A 20,696-nucleotide genomic window follows, 5' to 3' on the forward strand; every position below is an offset into this window, starting at 1 on the left:
TCAAATTGATGGTTACCCTGGACTAGGAGTAGGGGGCATGGACTGACCACAAATTTGCAAGAGGGAATTTTTAAGGATGAGGAAGATACTCCTTATCTTGAGTGTGGTGACAATTACACACCTGTATATTTTGCTAGAACTCATCAAACTACACCTTTAAGGTGGGTGAATCTTATTGTATGTAAATTGAGCTTCAATAAAGCTGTTAAGCACAAGGCTAAAAATATGTATTATTTATGTATAGACAATGACTCTATGCTTATCTCTTGTGGTGGAATTTTGGTGCTTTTTATTTTCTTCTTTGCGTATCTAAATTTTGTAAAAATTTCCACAATAATTACATAGTGCTTTTGTAGAGAAAAAAAAAAAAAAAGCAATAATAAAATGCCATAAATATTTGTTGGGTTATTCAACAAGGAACCAATTGATTCAATATTGTTTGCTTGTAATGAAGCCCATTTGGGGCCGCTCCTTCTTCTCATCTATCTTTCCTTGGTGGCACTTCTGAGGGGTGAACTGAGGAAAAGGATGCAAAAAGGTACAGAGCTTAATAGCAACGCTTTGTCCATCCAGCCCTAGGTTTGGCTCTCACCTTGAGTTTTGGATGAATACACAGTAGCCTAATGATAGAGGGGCTCTCCCCCAACTTTGCCAACTCTGCCCTCCATTCCAACTCAAATCAACTCATGCGTCCTCCAAGCACCAAGAGGAAGGCCTCAGCATAGGGCTGGGCGGATTGTGGTTTGTGGGGTCCAGGCCGAGCGCCTGCCTCCAGCTCACTTTGGTCTGTTGGGTGCTGCGTGATCTTGGTGAAGTCAAGAGACCATTCATCAGTGGGGACCCATGATTAGAACAACTGCTCGTGCTGCACATGGCAGGACAGGACACGGAGTCCCTCCAAAAATCGCCCCGGGGTGGGGGTGCACAGCGTCAACAGATCTTTGGCCCTTTTTCCCCATTATACATCCAAACCATCTTCAAACTTTCTGCCCATGAAAGGGCAGTCACCTTAGGCGACCCAACCAGCCTGTAAGTAGAGGATGGCTTGCCTGGATAAGCTGTATCACTTGCCCATGAGTGCCTTGGGGTCACTGTGCAAGGCCCCCAACAGTACCCAGGAGTTAGGACACAGGAGTCAGGTGAGTGTAATAAAGCTCTAATTATAAAAATAGTTCGTCAAAATATCATCCTGTAGAGCAAATATATAATTTTCTAGCCACACTAATCAAGAAGTGCAGCCCACCAGAAGCTCAGGGTAGGTGAGGAAAAGGAGACAACCACAACTGTCCTCAGGGCCTCTGCTGTGTCGTCCATCAATGCTAACTTGGGAGAGATCCCTGGTTCCCAACCTGAGATCCCTGTCCCTCAGGGCTCACACAGGCACTACCTTCAGGAACCACTTTTAGCATCTTAAAACTGCACACAAACCCACAAGGCTGCACTGCCTTATTAAAGCATCAAGTCATGCCTGTTAGCATTGGGATCAAATCTCTGAATGGACAGGTAAAGAGGCCTTTGGTTTTTAAGCAGAAATAAAAATAGAAAAATACATGGATTGTGAGTTGGTGTGGTTTTTTCAGTAGCTGCAATCTTTCAAAGCATGGCATCTCTGGAGGAAAATAAAACAAAGGGTTCTTGGTGGGAAGGTTAGGCACTGCTGGCTTGGGTAAGTGCTGTGGTATCCCCCAGCCATAGACGCTGTGATTTTGTGGTTCAGGAGGCCATGCTAACGGAGAAACACACCCCAGAAGAGAGACTAGACAGTGTCTCCAGACAGATCCCACTCAGTCACAGAGACAGTATTTGGGGTTTGGGTTGGTCCTTTCTGTGGCCTATTTTTAGAGCCCAGAGTCAGAGTTCTTCACAGTAAACAGGCAGGACCCTCTGGCCCACGTGACGCTGATAAAACCTAAAACCAAACCCACTGCTGTCAAGTTGATTCCAATAGCAACCAGCATCAGAAACAGGGCCCATGGCATCAGCTAACACCACTGATAAGACAGGAAGGCACACTTCCTCCTCAGACACCTGGATCTGGTGGGGTCGTGATGGATCTTGGCTACCTGCTCAGCACATGGATATAGAAACTGTCCACAGGACAGGTCAGGCCAGAAATTACAACAATAAGAATAAACATAGCTGACTCATTCCCAGAACCAAGAACTTGTGGATGGAGGATCTGGTTCTGTGAGCATTCTGGTTCATTATTAGGCAGAAAACCTTTGCAGGAATCTCCAGCTTTCCCCTGTGCTATGCCCAATCTGCCTTCCTAGGTAGGGTGGATGCAGTGTGGGAAGAACTCTGTCAGAAGATGGATTCTTATCCCAACCCTGCCCCTCTGTGACCTTGGCCCCTTTGAGCCTCGGTGACATTGTTATGAAACGGTAACAATAACATCTACTCCTTTAACCTCAGTTATATGGATCAAATGAGACAGTACCTGGGAACATGCTTGGAGAACATGTGGTACAATGGTTCAGGAATTTTCTCTGCCCCTATATTCCCATACAGGCTTAAGTCACTGGGTGTCAATTAAGGAAACAATCAGAGCCTCAGAGTCACATTCTCTGTCCTGACCCCTGCAAATGTTTCTTCTTTAATCCCATAATGTTTTCTATAAAGGTGAAAACCATCCATATTATTGGTGCTGTGCAAGGACCAACCAAGGTGCTTCCATTTCCTCTCATCTCCTGGAAAGGAGGTGACACAGGTGTGCCGGGTGAGGGCTGGAGTGAACCTGACATCACCTATCCCCACCCCTTTCAGGGTGCATGAGTCATCCATGCTGAAAGGGGGTTAGTGTTTGTCCTTCAGGAGTTTCCAAAGGGCACCCAACTGCAGCTTCTGTTGATTGACTTCTTCCTCCCAAGGAGCAGGGAGGCAAAGACTTGGGGAAGGCTTTGACCTTGAAGCCTCAGTGAGCAGATGTGTTTCCAAAGGCCGGTATTATGCTTTCCCTTCCTCCTGGTCCATGAATAAACAAACAGACGCCTCCACATGGCCTTATAGCTGTCCCATTGTAAGTTCTGCCTTGGTCTGAGTGATGGTGGTACACCCCATCAGTGTGAGCCAGGGAGGAGAGAACCCCTTCTCCTTCTCTCGGCTCAGACCCTGAGAGCCCAGTAAAGGAACAGTGTCGACGCAGGCTCCTGAGGGCTCATTCTGCAACTACTCGGTTGTGACATCCTGTTGTAACGCTTTGGGGAGAGGAGCATGGCCCTGCTCACTTCTCGGAACAAACAAGACAAACATATTAGAACTGGCAGGAAGGGCACACCATGTTCTCTGCCAAGGAAAGGTCAAAGGGCTTCAGGAATAGAACATAAGGGACCCCAGGACATGGGCACGACACATCAATGGACAGGCCGGCTTTGCTCTGTGCCACTTCCCAGCTGTCTAATTAGGATTTACACACTTCACTATGCTCTACCTCAGTGGGCCCTTTTGGAGACAGCTGAAATGGTGAAAGCCATTGGAAAGTCACTGGAGTCATCTAAGCTCAGGTGAGATTTCTAGCTGAGAGATCTCAGCTAGTCATGCCTCCACCGTGGGCCTCAGCTTTCTCATCTGTAGAAAGGGGATAAGAAAACCTATTTTCAAAGGCTCGTTAGAATTAAATGAGACCATGATTGTCAAGCTGACCACACAGAAGGCCTTTCCCCTTGGCCTCATTTTCCTCCATCTGTGGGGATGAAGGCAATAGAGAAGACATCACAAGCAGCTGCGCATAACTTTGTTTTTAAGAGGGTGATGCCATCGCGCCCATCTGCCCTGACCCCACGGTTCCAGTCAGGGCCCTCGGTACCGGGCCTGCCTTCCCTGAGCCACCTCAGAGATCCCAGGCTGGTGTGGTGAGGGGCATGGGGGAGCAGCCAGGACGCTCCGGGGTCAAGCCATGGTGGGCCACCCGCCCATTCCTCAGCGGGAGGCGGCCAGGCCTGCGGGCCCCACTGCTCGGCCCCGACTCGGAGGGCAGGCCGGAGTCGCTGCGATGCACGTCGGTGAGGGCCCGCCTGCGCAGGAGCCCACTGGGCCTCTCCGAGTAGGCCTCTTTGTGGCTCCCCCACTGCAGCGGGCAGAGCTGGGCGCGGAAGGCGGCCTGAAAGCCACGGCGGAAGTTCTCGTTGAAGTAGCCGTAGATGACGGGGTTGGCGCTGCTGTTGAAGAAGGCCAGCCAGTGGGCCAAGGGGAAGGCGTAGACGGTGACCAGGTGCAGTTGCGGCTCGCTGAGCTGCCCATAGTCGACGAGGAGCAGCAGCGCCCAGAGCGGCAGCCAGGAGAGCGTGAAGAACAGCGCCACCATGACCAGCATGTGCACCACCCGGGCCCTGCGCCTGGACGCCCGCCCGCCCTCCGTGGTCGCCTCCTCGCCGGCCCGGGCAGGGCCCGAGGCTTTGAAGAGCTTGCGGGCGATGCAGGCATACATGACCACGATGAGGGCGAGGGGCGCCAGGTAGATGTGGGAGAAGAGCACGGTGGTGTAGACCCTGCGCATGCCCTGGGCGGGCCATGCCTCCCAGCACGAGTAGAGCGGGTAGGTGCGGTTGTGGGCGTCCACCATGAAGTGGTGCTCGTCACGCGTGACCGTCAGCGTGACGGCCGAGGGGCACATGATGAGCAGGGCCAGGGCCCAGATGACCACGATGGTGACCAGCGCCTGCTGCACGGTCAGCTTCTCGCGGAAAGGGTGCACGATGCAGCGGAACCTGCGGCCAGGGAAGAACAAAGAGAAGCACGTGACAGGGGACCTCACTGTAAAGTCATCGCTGTGAAGACTTTACATTCATCATGGCACCTATTCATCACTGGGCCCAAGGCTGCCCAAGGAGCACAGCTCAGACGTGAATTAGTTGGCAAACACAGAGGTTTCTCACCTGGGAGGGTGTCAGCTCCTGTTTGAGTAGTCAAGAAACGGAGGCACGAACAGGATGTAGAAGAGAGGGGGAGGGGAAAGCTGCAGACAGTGTGAGAACAAGGAATCCGGCCTGCGTACTTTGGCGGGTACACCGCTGAGCTGGCAGCTCACAGAATAAGCATTCTGTCCTTGAGTGGTGTGATTAGGTGTGTCAAAGGAAACCATTTCAGCTGTTTATGGGCCCTCCTGAAAAACTGGTGCATCCAGGTGTGGTGCCTACAGTGACGCATAGTCTGTATGTCATGTTGGCCAGCATCCTTCCATTAGCACCCCCACCACATTAGGACACCTCTGTCCCATTTCCTCATTAGAATGTCTCAGCAGCAGTTATTATTTAACACCCTTAGTTTACAGATAGGTCCCTGGATAGTGCAAAAAGTTTGTGCTGGGCTACTAAGCAAAAGGTTGGCGGTTCGAACACACCCGGCCGCAGTGTGGGAGAAAGGCGTTGCAATTTACTTCTGCGATATTGTTGATGCTGTTAGCTGCCCTCAAGTCAGCACCCGACTTATGGCCGCCCCATGCACGTCAGAACAAAATGCTGCCTGGTCCCATTAAAAAGGAAGGAGGTACTGACATGCGACAGCAGGAATGAACCTTAAAAACATGATGCTGGCTGAAAGAAGACAGACACAAAAGACCATAGATTGTATGACTTCATTTACATGAAATAACCAGAATAGGCAAATCCATAGAGACAGAAAGTAGAATAGTCGTTACCAGGGCCTGGGGGATGGGGAGAGTGGGGAGTGACTGCTAATACGGGTACAGGTTTCTCTGTGAGGCGATTCTGGAATTAGAGAACAGTAACGGTTGTACAACCTCGTGAATATATTAAGAACCACTGAATTGTACACTTTAAAAGTGTGAATGTTATGGTATGTAAATTATATCTCAATAAAGAAAATCCATCAGTGAAAAACAAAAAAAAATGCTGCCTGATTGTGCAGTATGTCCATGATTGGTTGGGGACTGAACCGTTGTGATCGATCAGCTTTTCATTAGCTGACTTTTGAAAGTAGATCACTAGGCCTTTCTTCCTAGTCTGTCTTAGTCTGGAAGCTCTGCAGAAACCTGTCCAGCATTATAGCAACATGCAAGCCTCCACTGACAGATAAGTGGCACCTGCGTATGAGATCCATTGGCCTGGAGTCATATGCAGGTCTCTCACATGGAAGGTGAGAATTCTACCTCTGAACTACCAAAGCCTCATTCCAGATTACAGCCACTGATAACCCTATGGAGTGTAGTTTTACTCTGATCCACAAGATCACCACGAGTGGGAACAGACTGGACGACAATGGACTTCTTTTATTTTACTGATGAAGAAACTGGGCACTCAGAGGTGTTAGCAGCTAACTCAAGCTCACACAGCTAGCACGTTCACAAGGAGCAGCCTTGAACCTGGACCTGTCTGGCTCCACGATGCTGCACATCAGAAGCCTCTAAAACATTTTTTAAAATATCTGTGCCCAGTTTTCATGGCCAAAGTTTCCAATCTAATTAGCCTCGAAAGAGGTTTTGAGCTCTGCTTTTTTTTTTTTTTCCCCAAAGTTCCTTGGGTGCCAGAGTTGAGATCTGCTGATGGAGGAAGAGGAGGAAAAAGAGGAGAAGAAAGAGGAAACCTCACCCCTACCTCAAAGGCAATTGCTCAAGTGCAAGCTCTTTGAAGGCAGGTGCTGTGTCTTCTCATCTCAGTATTCCCAGACTTTGTTAAGTAAATGTGTGCATGAGTGACCAGAATGGCAATTTACTTAAGATCCTTCTAAGCCTCAGTTTCCTCATCGGTAAAGCGGGGTCAATAACATTACCTACTCTATAGAGTTGCTGGAGGATTGAGATTACACTTACATGCTTCTTGACACATGATGAATGCTTCATAGTGAGAACAACGGTGGGCTCCTACTGCCTAGAATGTCTTCCTCTATCTATTGATGCAAAAAAATGGGGATCTTAGGACTGCCTAGTCAAGCTGTTTAAAGGCGAGCAAGTTGGCCCAGAGAGGGGAAGGGAGTGAAAACGCCACAGCCTGCACTAGAACACAGGTGTAGAGCTAACTCCCCGCAGAGTGCTCTTTCTACTTCACCAAGCTGTGTCCTGCCTCATGTGTATGTTCTGTCTACCCAGTCTTTCCCCTGTCTGACAGCACCTCTTACCTCTCCCATGGCCTGACTCAAGCCCTGCTGTCTCAGCCGTATGACTTTGACCTACTGGCTTCATGGCATTGCACACTCAACAGTCAGAGAACAGAGTTCTTAAAGCACGTAGTACTGACTGTAAGTGCGATAGCAGTTGGTGGGTGGAGGTTGGTGGTCTAGATAGTCCAGGAAGATACTACAGATACCACTGGGAGAGGTTGCACATTCACATAAACTTACTCAACAATGACAGTGAAACAAAGGTCAGTGAAGAGAAGGGACTTCCCTCAATCACTGAGCTGCTTAGTGGCCTTGGAAAGACAGGAGCCCAGTTCCATCACCCCAGCTGCCTTCTTCACTGGGTTACAAAAGATCAGCTTTGGTGGGAGCAGAGGTGGAGACGGGTTGAGAACACTAGAGTCTAGAAAGGGAGGAGCTAAGAAGCACCTATGCTGGGGAGAAGAGGACAAAGAGGAGGTGTGGCTATAAGAAAGAAAGTACTAACAGCTGACGTTTGTACTCTGTACCGGGTACTGTGCATAAGCTTAACATGTGGAGTATGAGTCTTCCCAAGCACTCTGTAGGGTTTTTACTATGCTTCGATTTTACGGATAAGAAAACAAGGCTCAGAGTAGTTGAGTGACTGACTCAAGGTCACACAGCTAGGCAGTAGTGGGGGAGGTTTGAAGACAAAGAGGACGAAATCCACTTCCAGCCTGCTTGCCTGCCTCCGACCACCTCCCCTACACTCTGGGAGAAAGCACCCAGAGGAAGTCCTTACACCACTAATCCCGCTGGGAAGGAGGAAGACTTATACTGCATTAGTTCAGTGCTTTATTGTTTGCAAAGCCTCCTTGGGCTCCAGATCTGTTCCTTACCTCTGGCCACATTTGCAGACCAACGCTTATCAAAGAATCTGATAAAATCTGGGGTTGAAAGATCAGAAGTGGCGGGAGTTGGGGCGGAAATGGGGAGCGAGGCTTGGACTACCAGGACCAGCAAGATGGAGTGAAGGAGTAGGGAGAAACCCTTCCTTCCCAGCCATACAGGCTCCTGGCAGAATTGCTGCCCCTCAGGAGACATGGTCTTCCCTCAAGGTCCTCACAGGCCCCAGGAATCCCCATTAAGCCTCCTCAGGAGCTGCCTCTAGGCCTTCTGGAGGGAGGTGGTGGTGTCCTCTGCACCTCCCCAAGCCTAGAGGGCAGTCTGCTTGACAACCCTCCCCTTTATGGCTCAGGACTCAGCCCCCACCTACTGGCAGAGCAGCCCAGGCTTCCAGCTGGTCCAGTAAAGGAGACAGTGGTTCCTCCTAGGGGCTGAGTCCTAGTCAGCCCAGAATAACCCAGCAGGAAACTTCTCACCTTTCCATAGCAATGGCCACCAGGGTGAAAACAGACGCTGACACGGACATGCCCTGCACCAAGCCACTCATCTTGCATGTGGTGTTGTCGAAGGGCCACCCTGCAATGACAGAAGCCACCACAGAGTGAGAGATGGCCCACCCATTAAGAGCCAGAGATTTCCAGGTCATCTAAGCCTGGTCCCACCTGAGGCTTGGGTCTTTCTACCACGTCCTGCTAGGTGGTCCTTCAGCCTCTGCTTGTATACCTCCAGGAATGGAGAATTCACCACATCCTTAGGAGCACATATCACCACAGATACTTGTGACTATTAGAGAGACATTCTTTATATTGACCAAAGTGTGTCCCCTTATGATTTCTCTCCATGAGCTTTAGATCCACTCAGCACTGCCCAGCTTTCTGCTCCCATAGCCCTGCCCCTGGCTCTAGGCCACCAAAAACCAAACCAAATCCATTGCCATCGAGTCAATTTCAATTCATAGTGAGTCTATAGGACAGAGTAGAACTGTCCCATAGGTTTCCAAGGCTGCAAATTTTTACGGAAACAGCTGCAACATCTTTCTCCTATGGAGCAGCTGGTGGGTTCAAACTGCCCACCTTTCAGTTAGCAGCCGAGGGCTTAACCACTGTGGCAATAGGGCTTCTTGGTTCTAGGCCAGTGGTTCTCAAACTTGGCTGCACAAATCACCTGGGGGAGCTTTGAAAAGAACCAATACCCAGGCCTATGCCAGAACAATTACAATCAGAATCTCTGGGGTTGGAATCCAGATATTAGTATTTTTGAAATCTACCCAGGGGATTCAAGTTGAGAACCAAAGTTGAGAACTGCTAGGACAAACCAATCCTGCCTCCCAGCCCATCTTCCTACCTGGAATCCTCATTTTGATCCTTGGACTTTAGCTTTGTCATGAGACCTGGCACAGGGAGATAAATGCATTCAGCATCTCCTTACCCCTATGGATTCCTGCTGACAGTCAGGTCTGGGTGCTGGCAAGTTTAAGTATCATGGAAAGTCAGCACTACTGTACACAGCAGACTGGTCTATTTTGGAAAATTGATTATGCGCAAATTCTCTGACAGAGTAATTCCTCTCCTAGGTTTCTATCCCAAAGACATTCCTCCAGGGTTGATAAAGATGTTCACTACAATGTTATTTACAATGATGGAAAGTTGTGCTAAACCAGCTGTCTCAGGGAGGAAAAAAAAAGCCCTGATTCGTAGCATTTGCCAATTTCTGTGGTGTAAATCTCCCTACATGGCAAATTTCAAACTACCAATATAGCGTCACTGAGCACAAAGTTGGGGAGAAATGTGCAAAATCAGTCCTCATGAACGAGTACTAGCCAACTCTACCACTCCACTGGATGGTGGTTACCCGGGTGTCCATCCCTGGGAGATTAGAGGGTAAAATGTGGTGGATACTCACCATGGAGTATCAGGAAGCAGTTAGGAGAAGCAAATTAGATGCACATGTGGCAACATGGATTGAATGTTTAGCAACAAAAGTAAGAACTAGAATGAGATCTATAACACGAAACCACTTAATTAAAAATATATCTACAGGAATAGCCAGAAAAATCTTGAAACAGAAAAACTATTGGGGGGTGGGGGCACAGCCCTACCAGACATTAAAATATACTATAAAACTTCTATAATTAAAACAGTATGGTACGGCCACAGGAGTAAACAAATAGATCAGCAGAATAATACAATAGAAGTACAACAGAAATTTAGTATATGATAAAAGTGGCATCTCAAATCACTGTGGCAAAGACTGAATTTTTAATAAAAAGGGCTTGGTGAACTAGATAGCCATTTGGGAAAACATAAAATTAGAACCATATCTATACCACACGCAAGAATAAACTCAGGTGGATCAGGGATATAAATATTTTAAGAAAAAGAGAGAGAAAGGCAGGGCCAAGATGGCGGAGTAGTCAGATGCTTCCAGTGAACCGTCTTACAACAAAGACCTCAAAAACAAGTGAAATGATTATATTTAGCACAAACTAAGAGCCCTGAACATCAAAGGCAAAGTTCAAAAACGGACTGAGTATTAAGGGGAGGGACAGACGGTTCAGAAGCGAAGAGGAGTTGCCAGACCTGAATCACCAGGAACCCTCAGACTGCAGTGGGCTGCTGGTAGCATTCGACCACACTTTCCTCAGGGAGAAACAGCCAGCCGCGCAGCCAACTCACACCTCTGGAACCAGAGAAGAATGGCGCTCTCGACAAAGCCCAAGTATTTCCGTATATTTTACTGTGCCCCCTGCCCCCAAGCAGGCTTCTGTGGCTGTCGATTTCCTTGGGCCTGAGATAGGTTCTGTTGTGCGTTCTGAGCCATTCTCCCAGCCTTGGAGAAGAAATAAATTTGCAGTTGGGGGAAAAGATAATCTGCCAGCTCCACTAATCTGGGGAGCTCAGGACAGAAGAGGCTCCTGTCCAGGCATAAACAGTCCGTGGATTTTGAATACCTTTCCCTCCCCACCCCACCCCCGGCATGGACCTGTGTGGGCCTATTTCAGGAGAATAGGCCCTTGTTGGCAGACTGCAACTGTTTCAGCTGTGTGGTGGAGAGGTGGGTGTTTGATGTTTGACACCACTTTGCCTATTAAACAGGGTCCTGACCTACCCACATCAGGGGCCTAAGGACTGGTGACTCCACTCAGGTCACCCAACCACCCATGACAGGTGTCCAAGGATAACTAGTACCTCCCAGTCCTTACAACCAAAAGCACTGGCTGCCCATGGTCTGTCTGCAGAACCCACCCACCTGTGCGCTCTAGGGAACAGGGGTGCACTTTCCTCACAGACACTTGGGAAACAGTTGTCAGCCCCCTGCCTTGTTCAGAGCATGACCCCCTGCTGCAACCAGATACTGGCACCTATACCAATCACCCCTGCCCCTCTAAAACTGTAGGACAGAGCCTGTACCACACACTTGATGACCAGCTACCTGGACACTGAGCTGAATCCATACAAGAAAAGCGAATGGACTCCTAAGCTCATATACCTGATAGCAGCTCTAACCATCTGGTGACAGGACGTTAGAGCTTCAAAGGCAAAAATTATCAAGCTAGCTCACTCAAGCAACCTATTTGGGCATATCAAAACAAAACAAAGCAAGAAGCTAGGATACAGTAAGCAAACATAAAATAAACTAATATAATAACTTATAGATGGCTCGGAGACAACAGTCAATATCAAATCACATAAAGAAACAGACCATGATTGTTTCAATAAGCTCTCAAAACAAAGAATCAAGGGAACTTCTGGATGAAGGTACCTTTCTGGAATTACTGGATACAGAATACAAAAGACTAATATACAGAACTCTTCAAGACATCAGGAATGCGATCGGGAAGGAGATCAGGCAATACGCAGAACAAGCCAAGGAACACACACATAAAGCACTGGAAGAAATTAAAAAGGTTATTCAAGAATATAACAAAAAATTTAATAAGCTGCAAGAATCCATAGAGAGATAGCAATCAGAAATTCAGAAGATTAACAATAAAATTACAGAATTAGACAACTCAATAGAAAGTCAGACAAGCAGTATTGAGCGAGTGGAAGGGTAGAATCAGTAAGACTGAAGATAAAGCACTTGGCGCCAATATATTTGAAGAAAAATCAGATAAAAGAATTAAAAAAAAAATGAAGAACCCTAAGAATCACGTGGGACTCTATCCAGAGAAATAACCTACGAGTCGTTGGAGTACAAGAACAGGGAGGGATAACAGAAAATACAGAGAAGATTGTTGAAGATTTGCTGGCAGAAAACTTCCGTGATATTGTGAAAGATGAGAAGACATCTATCCAAGATGCTCATGAAACTCCACATAAGGTAGATCTTAAAAGAAAGTCACCAAAGCATATTATAATCAAACTTACCAAAACTAAAGATAAAAAGAGAATTTTAAGAGCAGCTAGGGATAAACAAAAAATCACCTACAAAGGAGAGTCAATAAGAATAAGCTCAGACTACTCAGCAGAAACCGTACAGGCAAGAAGGCAATGGGATGAGTTATATAAAGCATTGAAGGAAAAAAATTGCCAGCCAAGAATCATATATCCAGCAAACTGTCTCTCAAATATGAACTCAATATTAGGACATTTCCAGATGAACGGAAGTTTAGGGAATTTGAAAAAAACAAACCAAAACTACAAGAAATACTAAAGGGAGTTCTCTGGCTAGAAAATGAATAACATCAGATATGAACCCAAGACGAGAACACTGGGCAGAGCAATCAGATGTCAACACAGGCAAATCAAAAAAATAAATCAAGATAAAAGAAAGGCTCAAAACAGGGAAACAGCGATGTCATTATGTAAAAGAAGACAAGATTAAATCAATAAAGAAGGTCTAAAAAATACAGTCATAGATCTTTCATATGGAGAGGAAGACAAGACAATACAAAGAAATGAAAGATAGTTTTAAACATAAAAAATAGGGGTAAATATTAAGGTAACCACAAAGGAGACTAACAATCCTACCCTTCAAAATAAAATAAAAGAAAAAAATAGACTCAGCAAAAACAAAATCAACAACAACAAATAAGAGGAAAAGACAATATATAAACTACTCAGCACAAAAAATTAAGTGGGGAAAAAGAAACTGTCAACAACACACAAAAATAGACATCAAAATGACAGCACTAAACTCATACCTATCCATAATTATGCTGAATGTAAATGGGCTAAATGCACCAATAAAGAGACAGACAGTGGCAGAATGGATTAAAAAAAAATGACCCGTCTATATGTTGCCTACAAGAGACACACCTTAGACTTAGAGACACAAACAAACTAAAACTCAAAGTATGGGAAAAAATATATCAAGCAAACAACAATCAAAAAAAAAAAAAAAAAGCAGAAGTGGCAATATTAATTTCTGACAAAATAGACTTTAAAGTCAAATCCACCATAAAGAATAAGGAAGGACACTATATAATTATTAAAGGGAGAATATACCAGGAGGATATAACCATATTAAATGTTTATGCACCCATTGACAGAGCTGCAAGATACATAAAAAAAACTCTAACAACATTGAAAAGTGACATAGGCAGCATCACAATTATAGTAGAAGACTTCAACGCACCACTTTCAGTGAAGGACAGAACATCCAGACAGAAACTCAATAAAGACACAGAAGATCTAAATGCCACAATCAGCTAACTTGACCTCGTAGACGTATACAGAACTCTCCACCCAACAGCAGCCAAGTGTACTTTCTTTCCCAAGGCACATGGAACATTCTCTAGAATAGACCACATAATAGGTTATAGAGCAAGCCTTACTAGAATCCAAAACATCAAAATATTACAAAACATTTTCTCTGACCATAACGCCATAAAGTAGAAATCAATAACAGAAAAAGCGGGGAAAAGAAATCAAACACTTAGAAACTAAACAATACCCTGCTCAAGAACCAAGAACGACTGGGTTATAGAAGACAATAAGGATGGAATAAAGAAAGCAATGAATCCAATGAGAATGAAAACACTTCCTCTAAGAACTGTTGGGACACAGCTCAGAGGTCAATTTATATCTAAAAATGCACACATACAAAAAGAAGAAAGGGTCAAAAACAGAGAATTGTCCCTACAGCTTGAACAAATAGAAAGAATTAAATGAAATAGAGAGCAGAAAAACAACTGAAAGAGTTAACAAGACCAAAAGCTGGTTCTTTGAAAAAACTAACAAAATCGATAAAACCATTGGACAAACTGAAAAAACAAAAACAAAACAAAACAAAAAAACAGGAGAGGAAGCAAATAACCAGACCCAACTGAAAAAAAAAAAAAAAAATCATATCAGATGACTATGAAAAATTGTACTCCAACAAATTTGTAAACCTGTAAGAAATGGATGAATTTCTAGATATACACTACCTACCTAAACTAACACAAACAGAGGTAGAACAACTAAATAAACCCATAACAAAAGAAGAGATTGAAAAGGTAATTAAAAAACTCCCCCCTACCCCTCCCCCCGGCAAAAAAAAAAAAAAAAGCCCTGGCCTGGATGGCTTCGCCGCAGAGTTCTACAAAACGTTCAGGTATTTCAGAGCATAGAAAAGAACAGAATACTCCCAAACTCATTTTCTGAAGCCAGCATATCCCTGATACCAAAACCAGGTAAAGACATCACAAAAAAAGAAAACTACACACCTATATTCCTTATGAACTCAGATGCAAAAATCCTCAACAAAATTCTAGCCAATAGAATTCAACAACACATCCAAAAAAATAATTTACCATGGCCAAGTGGGATTCATACCAGGTATGCAGGGATGGTTCAACATTAGAAAAACAATTAATGTGATCCATGATATAAATAAAACAAAAGACAAGAACCATACGATCTTATCAGTTGATGTACAGAAGGCATTTGACAAGTTCAACACCCATTCATGATAAGAACTCTCAGCAAAATAGGAATAAAAGGAAAATTCCTCAACATCATAAAGGGCATTTATACAAAGCCAAGAGCCAACATCATCCTAAATGGAGAGTCTGAAAGCATTCCCCTTGAGATCGGGAACCAGAAAAGGGTGCCCTTTCTCACCACTCTTATTCAACATTATGCTGGAGGTCCTAGCCAGAGCAATTAGGCTAGATAAAGAAATAAAGGGCATCCAGATTGGCAAGGAAGAAGTAAAAGTATCTCTATTTGCAGATGACATGATCTGATACACAGAAAACCCTAAGGAATCCTCAGGAAAACTACTGAATCTAATAGGAGAGTTCAGCAGAGTATCAGGATACAAGATAAACAGACAAAAATCAGTTGGATTCCTCTACACCAACAAAAAGAATATCAGAGAGGAAATCGCCAAATCAATACCATTTACAGTAGCCCCCAAGAAGATAAAATACTTAGGAATAAATCTTACCAGAGATGTAAAAGACTTATACGAAGAAAACTACAAAACCTTACTGCAAGAAACCAAAAGAGACCTACATAAATGGAAAAACATACCTTGCTCATGGACAGGAAGACTTAACATTGTAAAAATGTCTATTCTACCAAAAGCGATCTATAGGTACAATGCAAGTCTGATCCAAATTCCAACTACATTTTTTAATGAGATGGAGAAACAAATCACCAACTTCATATGGAAGGGAAAGAGGCCCCAGATAAGTACAGCATTACTGAACAAGAAGAACAAAGTGGGAGGCCTCACTCTACCTGATTTTAGAACCTATATCCCGCTACAGTAGTCAAAACAGCCTGGTACTGGTACAACAACAGATACATAGACCAATGGAACAGGATTGAGAATCCAGGCACAAATCCATCCACATATGAGTAGTTGATATTTGACAAAGGGCCAAAGTCAGTTAAATGGGGAAAAGACAGTCTTTTTAACAAATGATGCTGGCATAATTGGATATCCAGCTGCAAAAAACTCAAACAAGACCCATACCTCACACCATACACAAAAACCAACTCGAAATGGATCAAAGGCCTAAATGCCAAATCTAAAATGATAAAGATCATAAAAGAAAAAAATAGGGACAACATTAGGAGCCTTAATACATGGCATAAACAGTATATAAAACATTGCTAACAATGCACAAACACCAGAAGAGAAACTAGATAACTGGGAGCTCCTAAAAATCAAACACCTATGCTCATCCAAAGACTTCACCAAAAGAGTATAAAGACAACCTACAGACTGGGAAAAAGTTTTTAGCTATGACATTTCTGAGCAGCATCTGATCTCTAAAATCTACATGATGCTGCAAAAACTCAACTACAAAAAGACAAATAACCCAATTGAAAAATGGGCAAAGGAAATGAACAGGCACTTCACTAAAGAAGACATTCAGATAGCTAACAGATACATGAGGAAATGCTCACTATCATTAGCCATTGGAGAAATGCAAATCAAAACTACAATGAAATTCCATCTCACTCCAACAAGGCTGCCATTAATCCAAAACACACAAAATAATAAATGTTGGAGAGTTTGCGGAGAGACGGGAACACTTACACACTGCTGGTGGGAATGTAAAATGGTACGACCACTTTGGAAAGTGATTTGGCGCTTCCTTGGGAAGCTAGAAATAGAACTACCATAGGATCCAGCAATCCCACTCCTTGGAATATATCCTAGAGAAATAAGAGCCTTTACACAAACAGATATAAGCATACTCATGTTCACTGAAGTACTGTTTATCAAAGCAAAAAGATGGAAGCAACCAAGGTGCCCATCAATGGATGAATGGATAAATAAATTATGGTATATGCACACAATGGAATACTACGCATGGATAAAGAACAGTGATGAATCTGGGAAACATTTCATAACATGGAGGAATCTGGAAGGCATTATGCTGAGTGAAATTGTCAGTTGCAAAAGGACAAATATTGTATGAGACCACTATTATAAAATTCAAGAAATAGTTTAAACAGAGAGGAAAATATTATTTGATGGTTACGAGAGTGGGGAAGGAGGGAGGGAGTGGGGTTTTCACTAATTAGATAGTAGATAAGAACTATTTTAGGTGAAGGGAAAGACAACACACAACACAGGCGAGGTCAGCACAACTGTAAAAGCAAAGAAGTTTCCTGAATAAACTGAAGGCTTCAAAGGCCAGTGCAGCAGGGGTGGGGGTTTCAGGACCATGGCTTCAGGGGCCGTCTAAGTCACTTGGCATAATAAAATCTGTTAAGAAAACATTCTGCATCCCACTTTGGAGAGTGGTGCCTGAGGTCTTAAATGCTAGCAAGCAGCCATCTAAGATGCATGAATTGGTCTGAAGCCACCTGGAACAAAGGAGAATGAAGAGCACCAAAGACACAAGGTAATTATGCGTCCAAGAGACAGAAAGGGCAACATAAACCGGAGACCACATCAGCCTGAGACCAGAAGAACTAGAGGGTGCCCGGCTACAACCCATGACTGCCCTGACAGGGAACACAACAGAGAAACCCTGAGGGAGCAGGAGAACTCCCCCAAATTCTCATAAAAAGACTAGACTTAATTGTCTGACTGAGACTAGAAGAACCCCAGAGATCATGGTCCCCAGACCTTCTGTTAGCCCAAGACAGGAATCATTCCCAAAGCCAACTCTTCAGACAGGGATTGAACTGGACTATGGGATAGAAAATGATACTGGTGAAGAGCGAGCTTCTTGGATCAAGCAGACCCATGAGACCATGTGGGCAGCTCCTGTCTGGAGAGGAGATGAGAGGGCAGAGGGGGTCAGAAGCTGGCCGAATGGACATGAAAATAGGGAGTAGAGGGAAGGAGTGTGCTATCTCATTAGAGGGAGAGCAACTAGGAGTTGTATATAAGTTTTTGTATGAAAGACTGACTTGGTTTGTAAAGTTTCACTTTAAAACCAAAAAACAAACCAAACCCACTGCTGTTGAGTCAATTCCGACTCATAGCGACCCTATAGGACAGAGTAGAACTGCCCGATAGACTTTCTCCACAATAAAAACAAACAAACAAACAAAAAATGAAGCTGTACAAGCACTAGGAAAAAAACATGGGTAAGTTTTTCTTTAACCTATGTATATAGAAAGACTTTCTCATTGTTTCAAAATCCGGAGGCAATAAGAAAAGAAGACCAAGAAATCTAACTGTGCAGATTTTAATGCCTAGCAAAGATTTCTATAAAGAAGGTCAAAAGGCAATTGACAACTGGGGAGAAAACATACGCAACATGTATCACAGACAAGGTGTTATTATTCTTAACATACAAAGAACGCTTAACAAAAATTGAGAGACAAATCTGTGAGGTCGAACTCAACCTCTGAGGGCCCGTTCTACTATTTCTTTCTTCATTTAAAGTTGACATGATACTTTCTTTTTTTTTTTGTCTTTCTCATTTTCGAATAAATGCATTTGAAGCTAGGAAAAAATTGAGGAAGAAAGGGCTAAAAATCTAATAGAAGAACAGAAAAAATACGTAAACAATTCAGAAAACATTTTAAAGTGGCCCTTAAACATTTGAAAGAGTGTTCAAACCTCATTCATAATTAGAAAAATGAACACAACACTGAGATACCGTTTCTCAGTTACCTCATTAATAGAAATGAAAAGCATAACACACATTCCACTGACAAAACTATGGAGAAACAGGCAGTCTCAGACAATGCTGGCAGGAAGGCAAACTGATAAGCTCCTCTGGAGGGGAATATGATAATATCTAACAGAACCACATATACATTTACCTTGTGGTCTAGCAATCGAATTGTGGTATTACCCCGAATATACTCCTCCAACAATATAAAATATGCACAAGGTTATTAATAGCAGCACTGTTATAATAAAAAAAAATTTTTTTTTATAATTACAAAATACTGGAAACAACCTAAATGCCCATATGAATGAGTGGTTGAATTAACTATGGTACATCCACACAATGGGATACTATGCAGCTGTAAAAAAGAGTGAAGAAGATCTCTGAAATGTTATGCAGTGATTTCCAGGAAATATTGCTAAGTGCAAAGAGTGGCTTAGTATATTACCCTTCATGTCACAAAGAAGAGGATAGAAGAAAACGTATACTTATTTGCTCATATATACAAAGGAAGTATAAACCAGAATGGTGCCATGGTGCCATAGTGGTTAAGAGCTTGGCTGCTAACCAAAAGGTCAGCAGTTTGAATCCACCAGTCACTCCTTTGGAAACCCTATGGGGCAGTTCTATTCTGAGTTGCCATGAGTTGGAATTGTCTCGATAGCAACGGGCTTAGTTTTTTTTGGTATAAATCAGAAACTAACAAGATTGGTTACCTATGGGTGGGTAAGAAGAGGTGGAAATGATGGAGACATTGGTTAGCAGAGCTGATAGGGAAGTATGTACAGCTCTGACTTTTAGAACCATGGAAATGTTGCACACACTCCAAAAAATAAATTGTTAAAATCTAACCAGGTTGTGGGGTGAATCCAATGTGGAATACAAATAAACCTAACTGCATTACAAATGAATAATATATAACCACACTGAAGGGGCTAGGGAAGAAAGGAACTAACCTAAGTAACTTCGGAAAGCAGTATTTGGACTGTACACTATAAGGCTAAAGACAAAAGAACTATACTCAAATATGGTATCTCAATAAATTTCTCAAAGTACTGTGGGCTAGCAATACTGAAAAGACTTTATGTGTATACTAAGGTTGAATAGATAAGTTATAGGTAAAGAGAAATAAATTACAAATAAGGAAAAGGGGAACCGAGCGAACCGAACCAAACCCAGTGCCGTTGAGTCGATTCTGATTCATAGCGACCCTATAGGGAAGCTACAATAAATCCTGTGGTGTTGGATTGGAATCAGAGGTATCAGTAGGAACTCACGGTTTTTAATATAATTTTTTTAATAGGTGAGTAGATACAGAAATAAAGATATGTATATTAAATATGTATGTGTTAAACCAAAAAACCAAACCCATTGCCGTTGAGTTGATTCCGACTCATAGTGACCCTAGAAGACAGGGTAGAACAGCCCTATAGGGTTTCCAACCAGCGGTGGGAGAATTCAAACTGCTGACTTTTTGGTTAGCAGCCAAGCTCTGAACCACTGTGCCACCAGGGCTCCATGTATGTGTTAGTATACATATATTTCCTAGCTCTGCCCCTTGAGAGGGCCTACAAACAATGTCACTCCAGTAGCCGTGAATACACCTAACACCCAGGTCTTGGTTTCTAAATACCATTCTCCAATTAAAGGAATCAAAGCTTGGGAGAGAAATGGTTAATTCCAGGCTGGAACAGGGAAAACCCAAGATAAACCTGGAACACTGTGTGGTGCCAGAAAACGAGAAAACACAAAAAATCATGACAGCATGTTGAAAGGACACAGGAGTCAACTTGAAAGGGTTCCCAATAGCTAAAACTGGAGCAATTTAAACAACAAAAACAAATACTGATAGCATTGGATTATAACACACAATAGAATTCCAATCAGTAAATGTCGAAGGGATTGTATAAATAGAAAATGGTCGTTGAGAAAACACCACAGGAATAGTTGCTGCAGGCAGGAACCATGAACTGATGCTTAAATCGGTGGGCAAAAATATGATGAGAAAGGGGACATTTGCGTAGTCTCAAAGTATCTCCCGAGAAGATGCTTATTAATCATAAAGGGAAAAATTATCAGTAGCTTTAAAGTGGAAAAGCCTGGCAGACACCGCCCTAACCAAGTGACCAAAGTTAACATCATCATTAATACATACAGACATCGTGTGCCTTCTCAACATCTCTTCCGTAGTATTCTTGCCAAAAATGCATAATCTCAATCTAATTATGGGAAAACA

The 20,696-nt window shown here is 43.7% G+C and overlaps 1 protein-coding gene across 1 annotated transcript in view; it reads right to left on the bottom strand.

Annotated features, from left to right (window-relative positions):
* Nucleotides 1-3,829: 3,829 nt before the first annotated feature.
* The window catches only part of NPFFR1 (neuropeptide FF receptor 1), a 34,414-nt gene continuing 17,547 nt past the window's right edge, over nt 3,830-20,696 (bottom strand). Inside the window, exons 3-4 of the mRNA XM_064269088.1 lie at nt 8,415-8,514; nt 3,830-4,706 (exon numbers count right to left, since the gene is read on the bottom strand). Coding sequence (XP_064125158.1) covers nt 3,830-4,706; nt 8,415-8,514 — 977 coding nt within the window. The remainder of the gene's footprint in view (nt 4,707-8,414; nt 8,515-20,696) is intronic.

This window comes from Loxodonta africana, chromosome 16, assembly GCF_030014295.1.
Source record: "Loxodonta africana isolate mLoxAfr1 chromosome 16, mLoxAfr1.hap2, whole genome shotgun sequence".
Classification (NCBI taxonomy): Eukaryota; Metazoa; Chordata; class Mammalia; order Proboscidea; family Elephantidae; genus Loxodonta; species Loxodonta africana.